The sequence below is a fragment of the Sapajus apella genome, unplaced genomic scaffold (assembly GCF_009761245.1).
Source record: "Sapajus apella isolate SASKATOON/1434 unplaced genomic scaffold, GSC_monkey_1.0 scaffold39, whole genome shotgun sequence".
Taxonomy (NCBI): domain Eukaryota; kingdom Metazoa; phylum Chordata; class Mammalia; order Primates; family Cebidae; genus Sapajus; species Sapajus apella.
In genome coordinates, this window is record NW_022436979.1 from 18,186,895 (window position 1) to 18,200,794 (window position 13,900).

At 43.5% G+C, this 13,900-nt stretch overlaps 1 protein-coding gene across 6 annotated transcripts in view; it reads right to left on the minus strand.

Annotated features, from left to right (window-relative positions):
• Positions 1–1,459: 1,459 nt before the first annotated feature.
• Positions 1,460–13,900, minus strand: part of ACSL1 (acyl-CoA synthetase long chain family member 1) — a 71,910-nt gene continuing 59,469 nt past the window's right edge. For all 6 annotated transcript variants that reach the window (XM_032298772.1, XM_032298775.1, XM_032298776.1 and 3 more), the window contains 9 exons: positions 12,382–12,516; positions 11,666–11,761; positions 10,324–10,396; positions 8,656–8,744; positions 7,912–8,028; positions 5,914–6,057; positions 3,679–3,780; positions 3,493–3,564; positions 1,460–3,123 (listed from right to left, as the gene is read on the minus strand). In XM_032298772.1, coding sequence (XP_032154663.1) covers positions 2,983–3,123; positions 3,493–3,564; positions 3,679–3,780; positions 5,914–6,057; positions 7,912–8,028; positions 8,656–8,744; positions 10,324–10,396; positions 11,666–11,761; positions 12,382–12,516 — 969 coding nt within the window. In that variant the 3' untranslated portion in view covers positions 1,460–2,982. The remainder of the gene's footprint in view (positions 3,124–3,492; positions 3,565–3,678; positions 3,781–5,913; positions 6,058–7,911; positions 8,029–8,655; positions 8,745–10,323; positions 10,397–11,665; positions 11,762–12,381; positions 12,517–13,900) is intronic.

A 13,900-nucleotide genomic window follows, 5' to 3' on the forward strand; every position in this document is an offset into this window, starting at 1 on the left:
AGTGGGAGGGGAGGACGGGGAGTTGTCATTTAACGGGTACAGTCTGGCAAGATGAAAAGCTTCTGCAGCCGGATGGTACTGATGACACACAGCAGCATGGATGTCCAGAATGCCACTGAACTGTACGCTGAAAAATGGTGACAATGCTAACTTCATGTGTATTTCGCCATGATTTTATTTTATTTTTATTTATTTTTTTTTTTTTTGAGACGGAGTTTTGCTCTTGTTACCCAGGCTGGAGTGCAATGGCACGATCTCGGCTCACCGCAACCTCCGCCTCCTGGGTTCAGGCAATTCTCCTGCCTCAGCCTCCTGAGTAGCTGGGATTACAGGCACGTGCCACCATGCCCAGCTAATGTTTTGTATTTTTAGTAGAGACGGGGTTTCACCGTGTTGACCAGGATGGTCTCGATCTCTTGACCTCGTGATCCACCCGCCTCAGCCTCCCAAAGTGCTGGGACTATAGGCGTGAGCCACCGCGCCCGGCTCGCCATGATTTTAAAACAGCCTGGTGTTTATTATCAACCTCATTGCAATAGGAGCTTTGTTCACAATTTCAAGTATTTGTTCAAAGGTTTATTTAATGAACATCTATTAGTTTCTAAGCCCCATGTTCGGTGCTAAGGGAGCGGGAAGAAAGGCAAGGACTTCACCGTTCATCAGTAGCGAAGAGGAGGAAGGTAAGCTGAGAAAAGACATGAGAAAGATCTGCATTTAAAACAATTCTTTTAAGAGGCAGGCTGGACTCATCCTGGGCTCAAGGGATCCTCCTGCCTCAGCCTCCCATGTAGCTGTGACTACAGGTGCACGGCACTGCCCCAGCTAAGATAAAGATCTTAATAAAAGTGGAAGAATGGACTAGAAGCTCTACCTCAGAAGGTATCTGCACAGGGCTTGATGCGCACATCATCACACCAAACACAGAATGTAAGAGAGGAAACTAGATTTAAACACAAGAGGCTTAGAAGAAATTGGGGGGTGGATTCATTAATACCTGTGGAAAAGAAAATCTTTAAAATAGTAACAGAAGGAATAGGGTAGAGATAGAGGAAAAGAAACAAGAAAAAGTTGGCTGCTATAAAGTGATATCTAAAATAGTTCTACAGCAAGAGAATGACTAAAACTGCTAAACTACAATCATAGAATTAAATCCACCACAGAATCACCAGTTTCAGCCGGTGTTGCCTGAAACATATTTTCCAGCAAGGAAGCTGCGTTTTTAGGACCTTCTCTGTTATCCACACTGTGACTTTCTTCTCCACAACCAGTTAGGACTTTTGCCCCACACAACCTGGTGGGAGGCTAGTGTCCGAGGACAGCTGAGTTAGAAGAGAGTGACCTAAGAAGAAAAGGAGACAACTGGGAAGGATTCCAGGCCGAGGGCCATTTTTGCTCTTTGTGCGCATCATAGGCTGTTCCGAATATTAAGCATGACATTACAAAAGATGCTTCACTCACCTGAAATGCAGAAATATTTATTTTGGTTTCCTTCATTGTTTTTGGAAATTCTGTTTTGGTTTATTAAAAACATAGAAATAGCTAACACTTAAAGCAAACATTCAAAACCCCAAGGTGACAAATTACTGACTTTTTGTGCAATTAAGAATACATATATGAAGTTAGGCTACCAAATAGTGTTATTACAATGACAATTCTTTAGTGCAAGCCCTGTTGTGCTTGTATATAATACATGTACTCTCACATACCCCAAAACAGCTGTTTTAAATGTACAAATGACAGCTTAATTCAGTCAAATGTGGCAAAGACTCACAATAAAGTGAAACGCTGTTAATTTCCCAAATTAACTTAAAAAAATCCCTTGAGAAGTTAATCCCAGGAAATGAACTTTCCAGATTTCTACATCTTAGAATTTTGGCTTGTCAAACACATTTCATAGAAATCAGGTAGCATTATAAGAACATTTGTTTATTATTGTCCATTTCAATAAGTACCCAAGTATATTTTACTCCCTTAATATCTTTAAAGAAATGCTTGCCTGAGAGTTTTTTTTGGGGGGAAAAAGGCAAGTTAATCCCAACGTGATCTTTTGATATGAAAACCACATTAAAAATCCGTTGGCCATTACACAGAGTGAGTGGTTCAGTGAAGATAAAGCAGACAGTTATTCAGGCGTCACAGTTGAGCATGACTGATCCAGGTAACTCTTTCTTGAAATGCTTGTCTTCACTGTAGAATCTAAGGCAGATTTTTAAATAACCCCTGAAAAAGGATGGAGCAGGGGAATCAGGCCTGCAGAACAGAGTCCAAAAGCATTCTGCCATGAATGAGAATCCATGCGCTCCGATGAGCACCCATTTGCCAGAGGCTCCATATCTGCATGGTTCTCAGCTGGATCTGCCCTTCTGCTTACTGGAAACCTCATGCTCCAACAGAAACCACAGGGACTGGAGAAGAACATGAATTTCATAACCCTTATGAATCAGAAGGGTTTTGTGAGTGCCTGTGAGAAGGAACAGTAGCAGGGATTTTAAAAAAACCTCTGGTCCGCTTGTGAGGACCACCAGGACAGTGGTTCTTATTTTTAAAGGGCACACTTCCCTCCAGTGCACCGTACTCTTCAGAGCAGCAGAAGGCTGCAGAATATGCAGCAAGTAGCAGACATCTCAGAGATAGCAAAGTCCTAACCGCTTGGTTAGAAAAACAGGGAGACAGAAGATTTAAAATCCACCTTTTTAACTGAGGAAGTCTCAAATAACTGAGCACATTTATAGTTTACCCTTTACAATTTTTAAGGCTCATTTTGGAAAGTGTGTATTACCATAAACATGGTCTGCAACATGAGGTGACTGTAAGGCAGTGTTCTGTTTCCTCTAACATTCCTATGAGAAGAACCCCAAATAGACAAGTCAAACACAAATGCTTCCTTTCCTACACTTGCTGTATTCAAAATTACCAATATGAAGGCCATCAGCAGAAGAGATTGTGGAGCTGTGCCATTTCCTCTGAGCTTTCTTCCTCACACTAAACCTTGATAGTGGAATAAAGTTCATCTATCTGCGACCTGAAATAGTTCCGCAGCTCTGGCCTTTTCGCCTTCAGTGTTGGAGTCAGAAGGCCATTGTCGACAGAAAACAATTCAGGGTGCAGTGCGATGCCTTTGACCTGCCAATAAACAAGGCAGTTAAAGGAGAAAAGAGGACACAGGCCACCAGTCTAAAAAGCATGTCGGCCTGGGAGAGGATCAACACCCTCTGGCCATCCAGTCCACCCTCTCATTTCAGCCACGCTGTACTTTCTCAACAAAGGACAGGCATCCTATTCTTAGGATAGGATTCAAGATCATATTCTGATGTCCAGGAAAAGAGAACACATGCTCTTGATTAACACCCTTTCCCCTGTCAAACCACTCCGTTTTTTATTCCTCATGTATGTCCTTAGGTGACCCCATACGCTTATATAATCTACCTGTAAAAAATCCTCAAGTGGAAAATTTGTTTTAAAAGAATTCATGCACTCAGATGAAGGTCATACCTGTTCAAATGGTTTTAGACCAGAATCCTTCCCAAGTCTCACCATGTCTTCAAGGATAGCTTTTTTGACATCCTAATGGGGTGTAGGAAAAATAAATTACTTCCTCTGTTGGAAGTCCCGGAATATCTACAGGTACATTTAACACCAAGTTAAGATGAGGACAGACTGGACCCTTCAGAACCTTACCTTATTTCTGCACAATTCCTCAAAGGACCCATCAAATCCTCTCTTTCGGGCCCAGGAACATAATGTCTCGGTATCTGGTACCACAATTGCAATGAGAAATGCCTTTAACACAGATAAGTGAGTTATTACATAGCTTGATCCAAATGCTCTAAAAGAGTGGCTCTTTATTTTTCTGTCTTATGGACCCCTGGGAGAATATGATGAAAGTTATGACTCATCTCTTCAGAACATACTACTCTCCTCCCCCAGGAGTTCACTGAACCCAACTTAAGAACTCCTGGCTCTAAAATGTGGATGGCATCAGAAATTTTGCAATTATTATTATTATTATTATTTTTGAGATAAGAGTTTCATTCTTACCGCCCAGGCTGGAGTGCAATGGCGTGATCTCGGCTCACTGCAACCTCCGCCTCCTGGGTTCAAGCAATTCTCCTGCCTCAGCCTCCCGAGTAGCTGGGACTACAGGTGTGCGCCACCACATCCAGCTAATTTTGTATTTTTTAGTAGGGATGGGGTTTCTCCATGTTGATGAGGCCAGTCTTGAACTCCTGACCTCAGGTGATCCACCCACCTCGGCCTCCCAAAGTGCTGGGATTACAGGCATGAGCCACAGCGTGCAGCGACAATGTTTTTTTTAAAAAAACACTGGAAATAAAAATCTAACAAATTTCTAATTTGTATTTAGTTTTGTATACTTATTTTTTAAAAGCAGGGCCAAATAAACAAGGTGATGGATAAAAGATAGCTGCTTTAAAAAACAGGAAAAATGGGAGCCTGGCTCATGCCTGTAATCCTAGCACTTTAGGAAGCCAAGGCAGGAGGATCACTTGAGGCCAGGAGTTTGAGACCAGCCTGGGCAACATAGTGAGATTCTATTTCTACAAAAAATTTAAAAATTTAAAAATCTATTTCTACAAAAAATTTAAAAATAAAAAAATTTAAAGAATTATAGAAATTCTATTTCTACAAAAAATTTAAAAATGGTAGTTTACACCTGTAATCCCAGCTACTTGGGAGGCTGAGGTATGAGGATCCCCTTAAACCCAGGAGTCTGAAGCTGTAGTAAGCTACGATTGTGCCACTGCACTCCAGCCTGAACAACAGAGTGAGACCCTATCTCTAAGAAAATGAATAAATTTTGGCCGGGTGCGGTGGCTCACGCCTGTAATCCTAGCACTTTGGGAGGCCGAGGTGGGTGGATCACGTGAGGTCAGGAGTTCAAGATCAGCCTGGCCATCATGGTGAAACCCCATCTTTATAAATAAATAATAAATTTTATATAGATTCATTTTTATTAAAATAAACTCTAATATCCCATACTTTATAATCTAGTAACAATAAAATTAAAATCAAAAGAATGAGAATATTCTAGAACAAAGAAAAATAGGTACAATCTCAAAGAAAAAAAAGTGCATTCTCTTAAAAGAAAATATCCATCTGGCTGGGTGTGGTGGCTCACGCCTGTAATCCCAGCACTTTGGTAGGCTGAGGTGGGTGGATCACAAGGTCAAAAGTTCAAGACCAGCCTGGCCAAGACGGTAAAACTCTGTTTCTACTAAAAATACAAAACATTAGCCGCCGGGCATGGTGGCAGGCGCCTGTAATCCCAGCTACTCAGGAGGCTAAGGCAAAGAACTGCTTGAACTCAGGAGGTGGAGGTTGCAGTAAGCCACTGCAATCCACTCCACCTCAAAAAAAAAAGGACATATATATATATCCTTCTAAAATTTAACCAGATCCTCTCTTCCTTGGCATCATCTGTCCAACATTTTGGCAAATACCATACATATTTCACCGAGATACTGATTTTGATTTTCAACTTTGAGTATTCTTGGTTCACAACCACCATTCGGTCAAAAATTACAAAGCATATCATAAACAGGCTGGGTTCAACATGTTTGAAAATTTTAAACTTTCTTATAATCCATGTCAATATTTTCTTTCATAATTAGAAACAGATATTACCCACCCCACTTAGTGTGCTTATCCAACCTCCCTTGGTACATCAGACCTCTCTAGGTAAAATAAAAATGTGGAAATTCAAGAGAACAAATTTTTCCAAGTAGGAAATGCCAAGCAGCAAAAACTAGTAACAGGTCAATGATATTTTAGCATATTAGACACGAAGGCCAATTTATAGGCATCTCAAACTTCCAATCACATTTTTAAAGCCCCTGGAGTACCAGGCCCTGGCAATGTCTATGCAGCAGTGTTCATGACCTGGAAAGCACATACCTGCAAGCTTTCTCCGTGGACAAACACCTGAGCAACAGGCTCACTTCGCAGGTAGATATTTTCAATCTTTTCAGGTGCTATGTACTCTCCTTGTGCCAGCTTAAATATGTGCTTTTTCCTGTCAATAATCTTCAAAGTGCCATTCTGTTGATCAGAAGGGAGGGGGCTATGAATGCCTGATGGCTGGTTTCCAACCAGGATGGATCCCAACACAGTGAAAAGTATTTAATGCACACTATTGATTAATTCTAATAACACCCCACAGAGGTCAGTTATGATTCCATTTTACAGAGCGGGAAACTAAGGCTTAGAGAGACTGAGGAACTTGTCCCAAGCTATTCAGCCAAGTGCAGAGATAGAGAAGGACTCATTCAGCGTCACCGCTTGGCACCACTGACTGGTCAGCACGAGCAAGGATTTGCTCACTCATTTAGCCTCCTGTCTGAATTATGTGCATACACATCTGGCTCACCAAGTGAGTCAAGTTCCTTAATAGCAGGAACACAGACTCCTCCCTCCAAAGTGCTCTGCACAGAGTAAGAGTTCAAGAGATGTTTCCTATACAAGGGCCAAATTCCCGTTTTCTTCCTTGATATCCGGAGGGGTGCTCTTGGCCCTTTGGGAAGAGTCAGTCAACTGTGGAAGTGCTCTAGTATCTCTGGACCAGACCAGCCACATCCCGGTGGTACCGTGAGGAAAACCCTAGTCCCACTTTCACCCCCATCCCCACCCCAGGGCCATTCTCATGGCTCCGTAAGTCACCTGTGGGAAAGCGTCTAAGGTTCTCTTCTCCCACACTAGTTCTCCATTTTCAGAAAAAGCAAACCAAGGTCCAGAGAGACTATGGGATGTATTTGTGAGCACCACAGTAGAATTAGAACTGACATTTAATCTCTCTTGAACCTGAAGAGGGGGACTTAATTTAGCTTTATTTAAATAGCTTGGGTATTTCAAAATCTGAAGTAATTTTGGGAGGCATTTTTCTAATCAATACATATTCCAGAGAAGTAAGCACCTAAAATCTACAAGAATCTGCCAATACACAACAATAAAAATTACATGTGTCATTTTAGTGTTTGCAATCAGTCTAGTAATAACTTAAAAACAGCAGGTAACTGGTTAAACCAACAGATGGGGCAGGTGAGGCTTCTTGTACAAGCTTCTCATTCCTAAGATGGACTCTTTAGAATTTCTCTACAGTAAATGATTCTGAGACTAAATTCAGCTAAATTCAAGGAGTTCATCTGATCTGTGCAACACCTTATTTTTAATGAGATGACAAACCTAAGAAACACATTCATTCCCAAATGCTTGCCCATCCTACATTCCTAGGAGACTACCACAACTTCCCCCATATCTTATTTAACTGAGGGCTCAACATCATGACTCAGTATGGATATTTTAAAAAGCCATTCTCTCTTTGTAGTCCAGTTGAGAAGGAACAATCAGAATTTATGTTACGCATCAAAACAGGCTGATTGTGGTGGCTCACATCTATAATCCCAGCAGTTAGGGAGGCTGAGGTGGGTGGATCACCTGAGGTCAGGAGTTCGAGACCAGACTGGCCAGCATGATGAAACCCCATCTCTACTAAAAATATAAAAATTAGCCAGGTGTGGTTGCGGACGCCTATAATCCCAGCTACTTGGGAGGCTGAGGCAGGAGAATCACTTGAACCTGGGAGGTGGAGGTTGCAGTAAGCTGAGATCACATCATTGCACTCCAGCCTGGGCAACAAGAGCAAAACTCCGTCTCAAAAACAAAAGCATCAAAACAAAATATATTTGCTAAAGTTAAAGTGAAAATCCAACCAAGGATGCTAAGTGTAAACCTGTCCCCTGCAGGAAATGGAACAGTCTCCATCATACCACTCAACAAAGAGGAAGGGAAAGAGAAAATTCAGGGTGCCACTGCCACGTGGCAGCTGTACAGCAGACAAGATATCTTCTTCCCTACGTGGAACAAAACTGTTTGTGAGGAGAGGAGGCAGCAACTTACTGGTAACCATTTTCCAATGTCCCCTGTGTGTAACCAGCCGTCTTTGTCCAAAGCTTCTGCTGTTTTTGCTGGGTCCTTCAAGTAGCCCTGAAATACATTTGGCCCTTTCACACACACCTAAAGAAAAGAAGATCATCAATGAACAGCATTTACTGGAGTTTCTCCAAAGAAAACCAGTGTGTGTACGTGTGTGTCTCCCCCAACCTTTAGCTGGAACCCTTAAATTCCAGGATCCAGAGGGAGTTTCCAGAGCACCACCGGGATCTGCGAGGGATCTCCAGTGCCCCTATGTCCCTTCCTGAATTACCTCAGCTGTGGTCAATTTGTCGGGCTAATGCTTGACCTAGGTTCTGGCTCAAAGCTGTTGGAAAGCCCCAGAGGGGCTAAAATCACTTTTAAGTAACTAGCCTTCCCATCCAGTAGCCAGTAGCTCACTAATAGGTACCCAGGGCAACTAACAGGCAGGAGCTTCATCCCAGAACTGAGGCCACTGAGCCTTTCTTTGCAGGCTCTTGAGCCCAAATCCCTATGAGGCCTGGCAGAGGAAGGCAGGTGTCAGTGTCCCTCCTGCCCACTCCCTGAGAACTGAACATAAATGTACCCTCAGAAGGAAGCCTGGCAGACTCCAAGATCACTGAAGTCAAGCTCAATGGCTGCACTGAGCTGCTGGGAAGTGCCGCTGCATTGGCAATGGCCAGTGATCACAGGAAATGGCAGTCAGTGAAAATGACAGGTGTCACTCACCTCGCCCTCGCCCTTGGCAGCCATGTAATTCATTTCTTCCACATCAACAAGTTTTATGAAATTGCAAGGCATTGGGGCCCCAACATGACCTGTATATTAAATAAGCAAACAGTCATTCTTAATGGGACTACCAATAACCTCAAGTCAAATTATTTTGAAAGCAAACAGGATTTCACATAAGAAAAAAAGCTGGGATAAACTTCCGAGTTCTGCAATTATAGCCACTGCCCTAGCATAATTTAAGAGAGTCTATCTTAGACTAGAGAGGAACATATTTAGTCTCTTCAGGATCTTTCCCAAGTGTGCTTGTCTGAGTTATTTACGAGTGATTTGGGGTCTTTGTGAAGGTTCCTAAGAACACCTGGAAGCAGGCACTCTCAAACCTATAGCTGGCTTCTGCCCTCCCATCACCCACACCTGTTACTAGCACCTATCTCACACAGACTTCTTAATGTCCTTGTTCTCTGTAAGAAGACAGAACATACGCAGCTTTGGCAAACCTCATGCACCACTTGGTTCTGAGCAACACGGCCTTTATTTTCCTTACGTATGAAGAAGCATGTCTTACAGTTTGTACTAAGACAGGACAGTGCTCATTTCCATAGCTAACTTAACTCTCTTGCCAAAGGCTGTTAAGACTGGGTTGTCTTTTCCAAAAGCAGCAACAACAGACATTAGGTATGTTTTAAGAGCGTCACAAATAATTATTCCTGTTTTAATAATCTGAGCTTCTAGAGATCAGTATTCCAAATTCTCTGTCTGTTAAGGAAACTGAGGTTAAACATTAAACAAATGCCACAAGGAAGATTCACAGACTGTGTGTCCCGTAGAAGTATGCTACTAGACAGTGCTAGGTTCTAGAACCTATGTTACTAGATGGTGCGAAGACTTGTAATACTCCAGATAAGCCGGGGAAGTTTGTTCATCACAGTGTAGAATTTACTACTCGGGTGATACAGAGGAAGCACAGAAGTTCTGCAGTCAGGCTGGGGTTGAAATTCTGGCTCCAAAGCATTATGCTGTGTAAATTCTCATTCATTATTTATGTGTTACCTAAGCAACCATCTATAATTTCCTCTGAGAAGTACCAGTACTTATCTCACAGGGACACCATTGGGATTACACTGATATTAGGTACCTCCTAAACACCCATCGTAGAGGCTTATCCATGACAGGTGCTCAATTATTTGTGTTTGTCCTCCTCCTTTTTCCTTTTGAGAAAAGACTCTTTGAGAACAAGGACTTGTATTTATTCCTATTGGTAGTCCCCACACCTAGCATAGCACACAGCACAAATTTAATAACTATTTGTTGTTTAAAATGGCCAGCAAATAACGAGACCCTACTCAACTACTAGGAAGCTCTGTTGGGCCAGACATTCTCAATCTGGAACACAGGCCCCCTCTCAGATATCACTGGTAGGGTCTAGGCAAGTCTGTGCTGCCACCAGCTTTATGGCCAGATACCCAGCACCACCCCTCAGTCACCACAGGTGCCTTCCCCACAGTGCCCTGACACAGAGTGTTTGCCCCCAGCCCTAATGATCAGAGACACAGCACTTTTGTTTAAGATGGTTAATGAACCAATCAGTTATTAACCCAATTCCAGACACACCAATAACCCAATGTGAATCACAGAATTCCAAAAAGGAGCCTCCCCCAGTCATACCTGCGGTCCAGTCTCCAGGCACGGTCAGGCAGCACCCGGCAGTGCACTCGGTCTGTCCGTAGCCTTCATAAAACTGGGGCACCAAGAGAGGGGGCGTTATTAAGGAAAGCACAGTCACACCTTTGCTGGAAGTGCACAATGAAGTCTCACTAACTCCCAAGTCATGACTGACTGTGGTGAAATTTCATTTCAAATGATCTGTTCAGTAAGTTCATTCAACGGTCCAGTATGCTTTACAACAGCACGCACACACCTTCACCCCTCTGCCAACACCAGCCATCACCCAGGTGTACCTTCTACTTAACTTCCTGTGGCCAAGCAAGGGAGAAGCCCTATGTGACTGGTCACCACCCAACAGCAGTGAACTCGCTTGGCCAATTCACAGGACGTGTACCCCACACACATCCTGTCACCAAATCCTCCCTTCTCCCTTTAGTCCAGGTTCTCAGCATGGTGTGCGGGGAAGCTCATCACCTGTGACCCATTCCACGCCTGTATGCCTGCTTCTAATGGTGTGTCTTGTGTCTGACCCTAGAAAAATTCAACAAATGGCAGATACACACATTCCCCTGCCAAGGGTAAAAAATATATATATGCTTGCTTCTCCATATATCTATATATATATATATATATCTCTTCCAAACAAAAATAAGACACACACACAAGTGGGGGGTGGGAAGGATTGGGGTGATATTGGTCAAAGAGCACAAAGTCCCCATCAAGAGGAATGGGTTTAAGAGCTCCATAGTAAGGCGACTACAGCTAACAACAATGTATCTATACTTGAAAACTGCACAGAGGGTAGACTCCAAGTGTTCTTACCACAGACAAAAAAAGTATGTGAGGTGGCTGGGTGCAGTGGCTCATGCCTGTAATCCCAGCACTTTGGGAGACCGAGGCAGGTGGATCACGAGGTCAGGAGTTCAAGATCAGCTGAGCCAAGATGGTGAAACCCCGTTTCTACTAAAATTACAAAAAATTAGCTGGGTGTGGTGGCACACGCCTGTAATCCCAGCTACTCGGGAGGCTGAGGTGGAAAACTGCTTTAACTTAGAAAGCGAGTTTGCAGTGAGCCAAGACTGCGCCACTGCACTCCAGCCTGGGTGACAGGGAAAGACTCCATCTCAAAAGAAAAAAGTATGTGAGGTAAGACACATGTTAATTAGCTTGATTTGGCCATTCCACAATGTTTACATACATCAAAACATCATGTACACCACAAATATAGATACTCTCGTCAATTAAAAAAGAAGACACACACACAGAGTACAAACGACATTGGTGCAGAAGCAGGCTGGGCATCCTAGTCTGGGAGAATCAGGTGCCATACAATTCACCTCACCTGACAGCCCAGGGCTGCTCTGAGGAACGTCAGCACAGTGGCAGACACCGGTGCGGCTCCTGTGATCATCAGCCGGACTCTTCCACCCAGGCTCGACTTGCAAGGCAGGGAGAGTGGGAGAAGGTGAGGGTTACACATCTGGAAGTCGGCGGCCTCTCAGCCAGAGGCCTACCTGGGGCCCTGTTCCCTAACCCACAGCCCCTCTGCAGGCCACACGGAGAACTCACGGCACTCACAATGGCAACACAGGGCACAGTTCGTCTCCACCTGTGACTGCCCTGTTCCCTTCCAGTGTGTATGGAGTCAGTCCCACCTCTGCAGAAGCTATTTCAGGGAATCAGAACAAGACTGGGGGATCTGTGGCAACTACCCCAATTCTGGCCTTCTGCGGGGCATATTATTATTAACCATTATCACTCATGCTTAAAAAATTACCTTAAGCGTCACATACTTGTTCCAGAAAACCGAAACAAAATGAAGAATTAGAAAGGCTACACTACCCTGACTCCTTGTCCCCCTAGATGGCTGCAGTACTATTTATCTTAGAAACTGAGGCCTATTTAATGGCTTTGCCTTAGTTTCTAAACACATGCTAGAATTAATACAAACATGTCATTTTCTCCCTTACCTTCATCTCTCTAACAAAAAAAGCCTCATAGAACTCTTAAAACCTAAGCTGGCTTCCATGAGAATGGCAGCTGTGAGTCACGTGTTACCTGTATTTTGTGGAAGATCAGCTTGTCCCAGAGGCTGTTGTTTCTGATGATGCCGCTGCGGAGTTCTGCTTCTTTCCTCTTGGAGGCAAAGTCCAAGAGCCATCGCTTCAGTGTGGTGTTTGCTTGTCCGAAAATCTAATGAGGCAAGACATGAGAAGGTTTCCACACCTATTAGGATGGTCAGAGACCAAAAGTGTGGAGAAATCGGAACCCTCATACGCCGCTGGGTAACACAAAATGGCGCAGCTGCTCTGGAAAACAGCCTGGCCGGTCCTCTAATGGTCACGCATGCTCAGCACAGGATCAGCAATTCCACACCTCGGTACACACCCAGGAGCAATGAAAACATACAGCCCCAAATGCCCCTCAAGTAGAAATGCATAGGCCAGGTGTCATGGCTCACACCTGTAATCCCAGCACTTTGGGAGGCCGAGGTGGGCGGCTCTCCTGAGCTCAGGAGTTTGAGTCTGGTGTGGCCAACATGATGAAACCCTATCTCTACAAAAAATACAAAAATTAGCAGGGCATGGTGGTGCATGCCTGTGCTCCCAGCTACTGGGGAGGCTAAGGTGGAAGGATTGCTTGAGCCCTGGAAATGGAGGCTGCAGTGAGACATGATCACACCACTGCACTCCAGCCTGGACAATGGAACGAGAGCCTGTCTCAAAAAAAAAAAAAAAAAAGGAGGAATGGATAAAGAAAATGTGTTCTAACCATACAGTGGAATACTGTTTTGCCATTAAAAGGAATGAAGTGCTAACACATGCTACGTGGATGCTAGTGAAAAAAGCTAGTCACAAAGAAGCACATACGGCATAATTCAATCCATAGAGAAGTCCAGAATAGAGAAATACACAGATTTAGAACACAGATGAGTGGATGCTTAAGGATGGAGGGGGTCTGGGGATGACAGCTAAAGATTAGGTAAGGGATTCTCTTGGAGGTGATAAAAATGTTCTAAAATTGATTGTCGTGATGGCTGCAGAACTCTGTGACAATACTCAAAACCTCTGAATTATACACTTTAAATCAGCGAATTATTCAGAGTGTGTATTATATGTCAATAGTGTTGTTCTTTTAAAAACTGTTTTAAAAAAACATTAAAAATATAAGAAGATTCTGAGGGATGACAGAAGCCCTGCCTCAAAATAAATAAATACTGCCCAGTGAAAACTCATTCTGGAGAGTGCTCATGCCCATGTGCCTGGCCCTGGCTGTGTGGTCCACGCAATGATACCCACCACAGAGGAGCTAGTGTTCTCTTGGTCTCTGCTGTGGCTTAGTCACTTCTTTCAATGTGGCCAAGTAAGCAATGTTTTACATGTCCATGCAAAGAGCTTTACAATTAAGAAAACCATTTCATAGTCACTATCCTCATGTGATCCCATTAGTAACTTCTGAGACAAACAGTAGGAGAGAAGAGGTAACAGTCCATGTTATACATGAGGAAGCAGAGGCTCAAAGCGTTTATTGTAAAAAATAAAATGACTCCCACCTGACACTTGTACTGTGACTATGT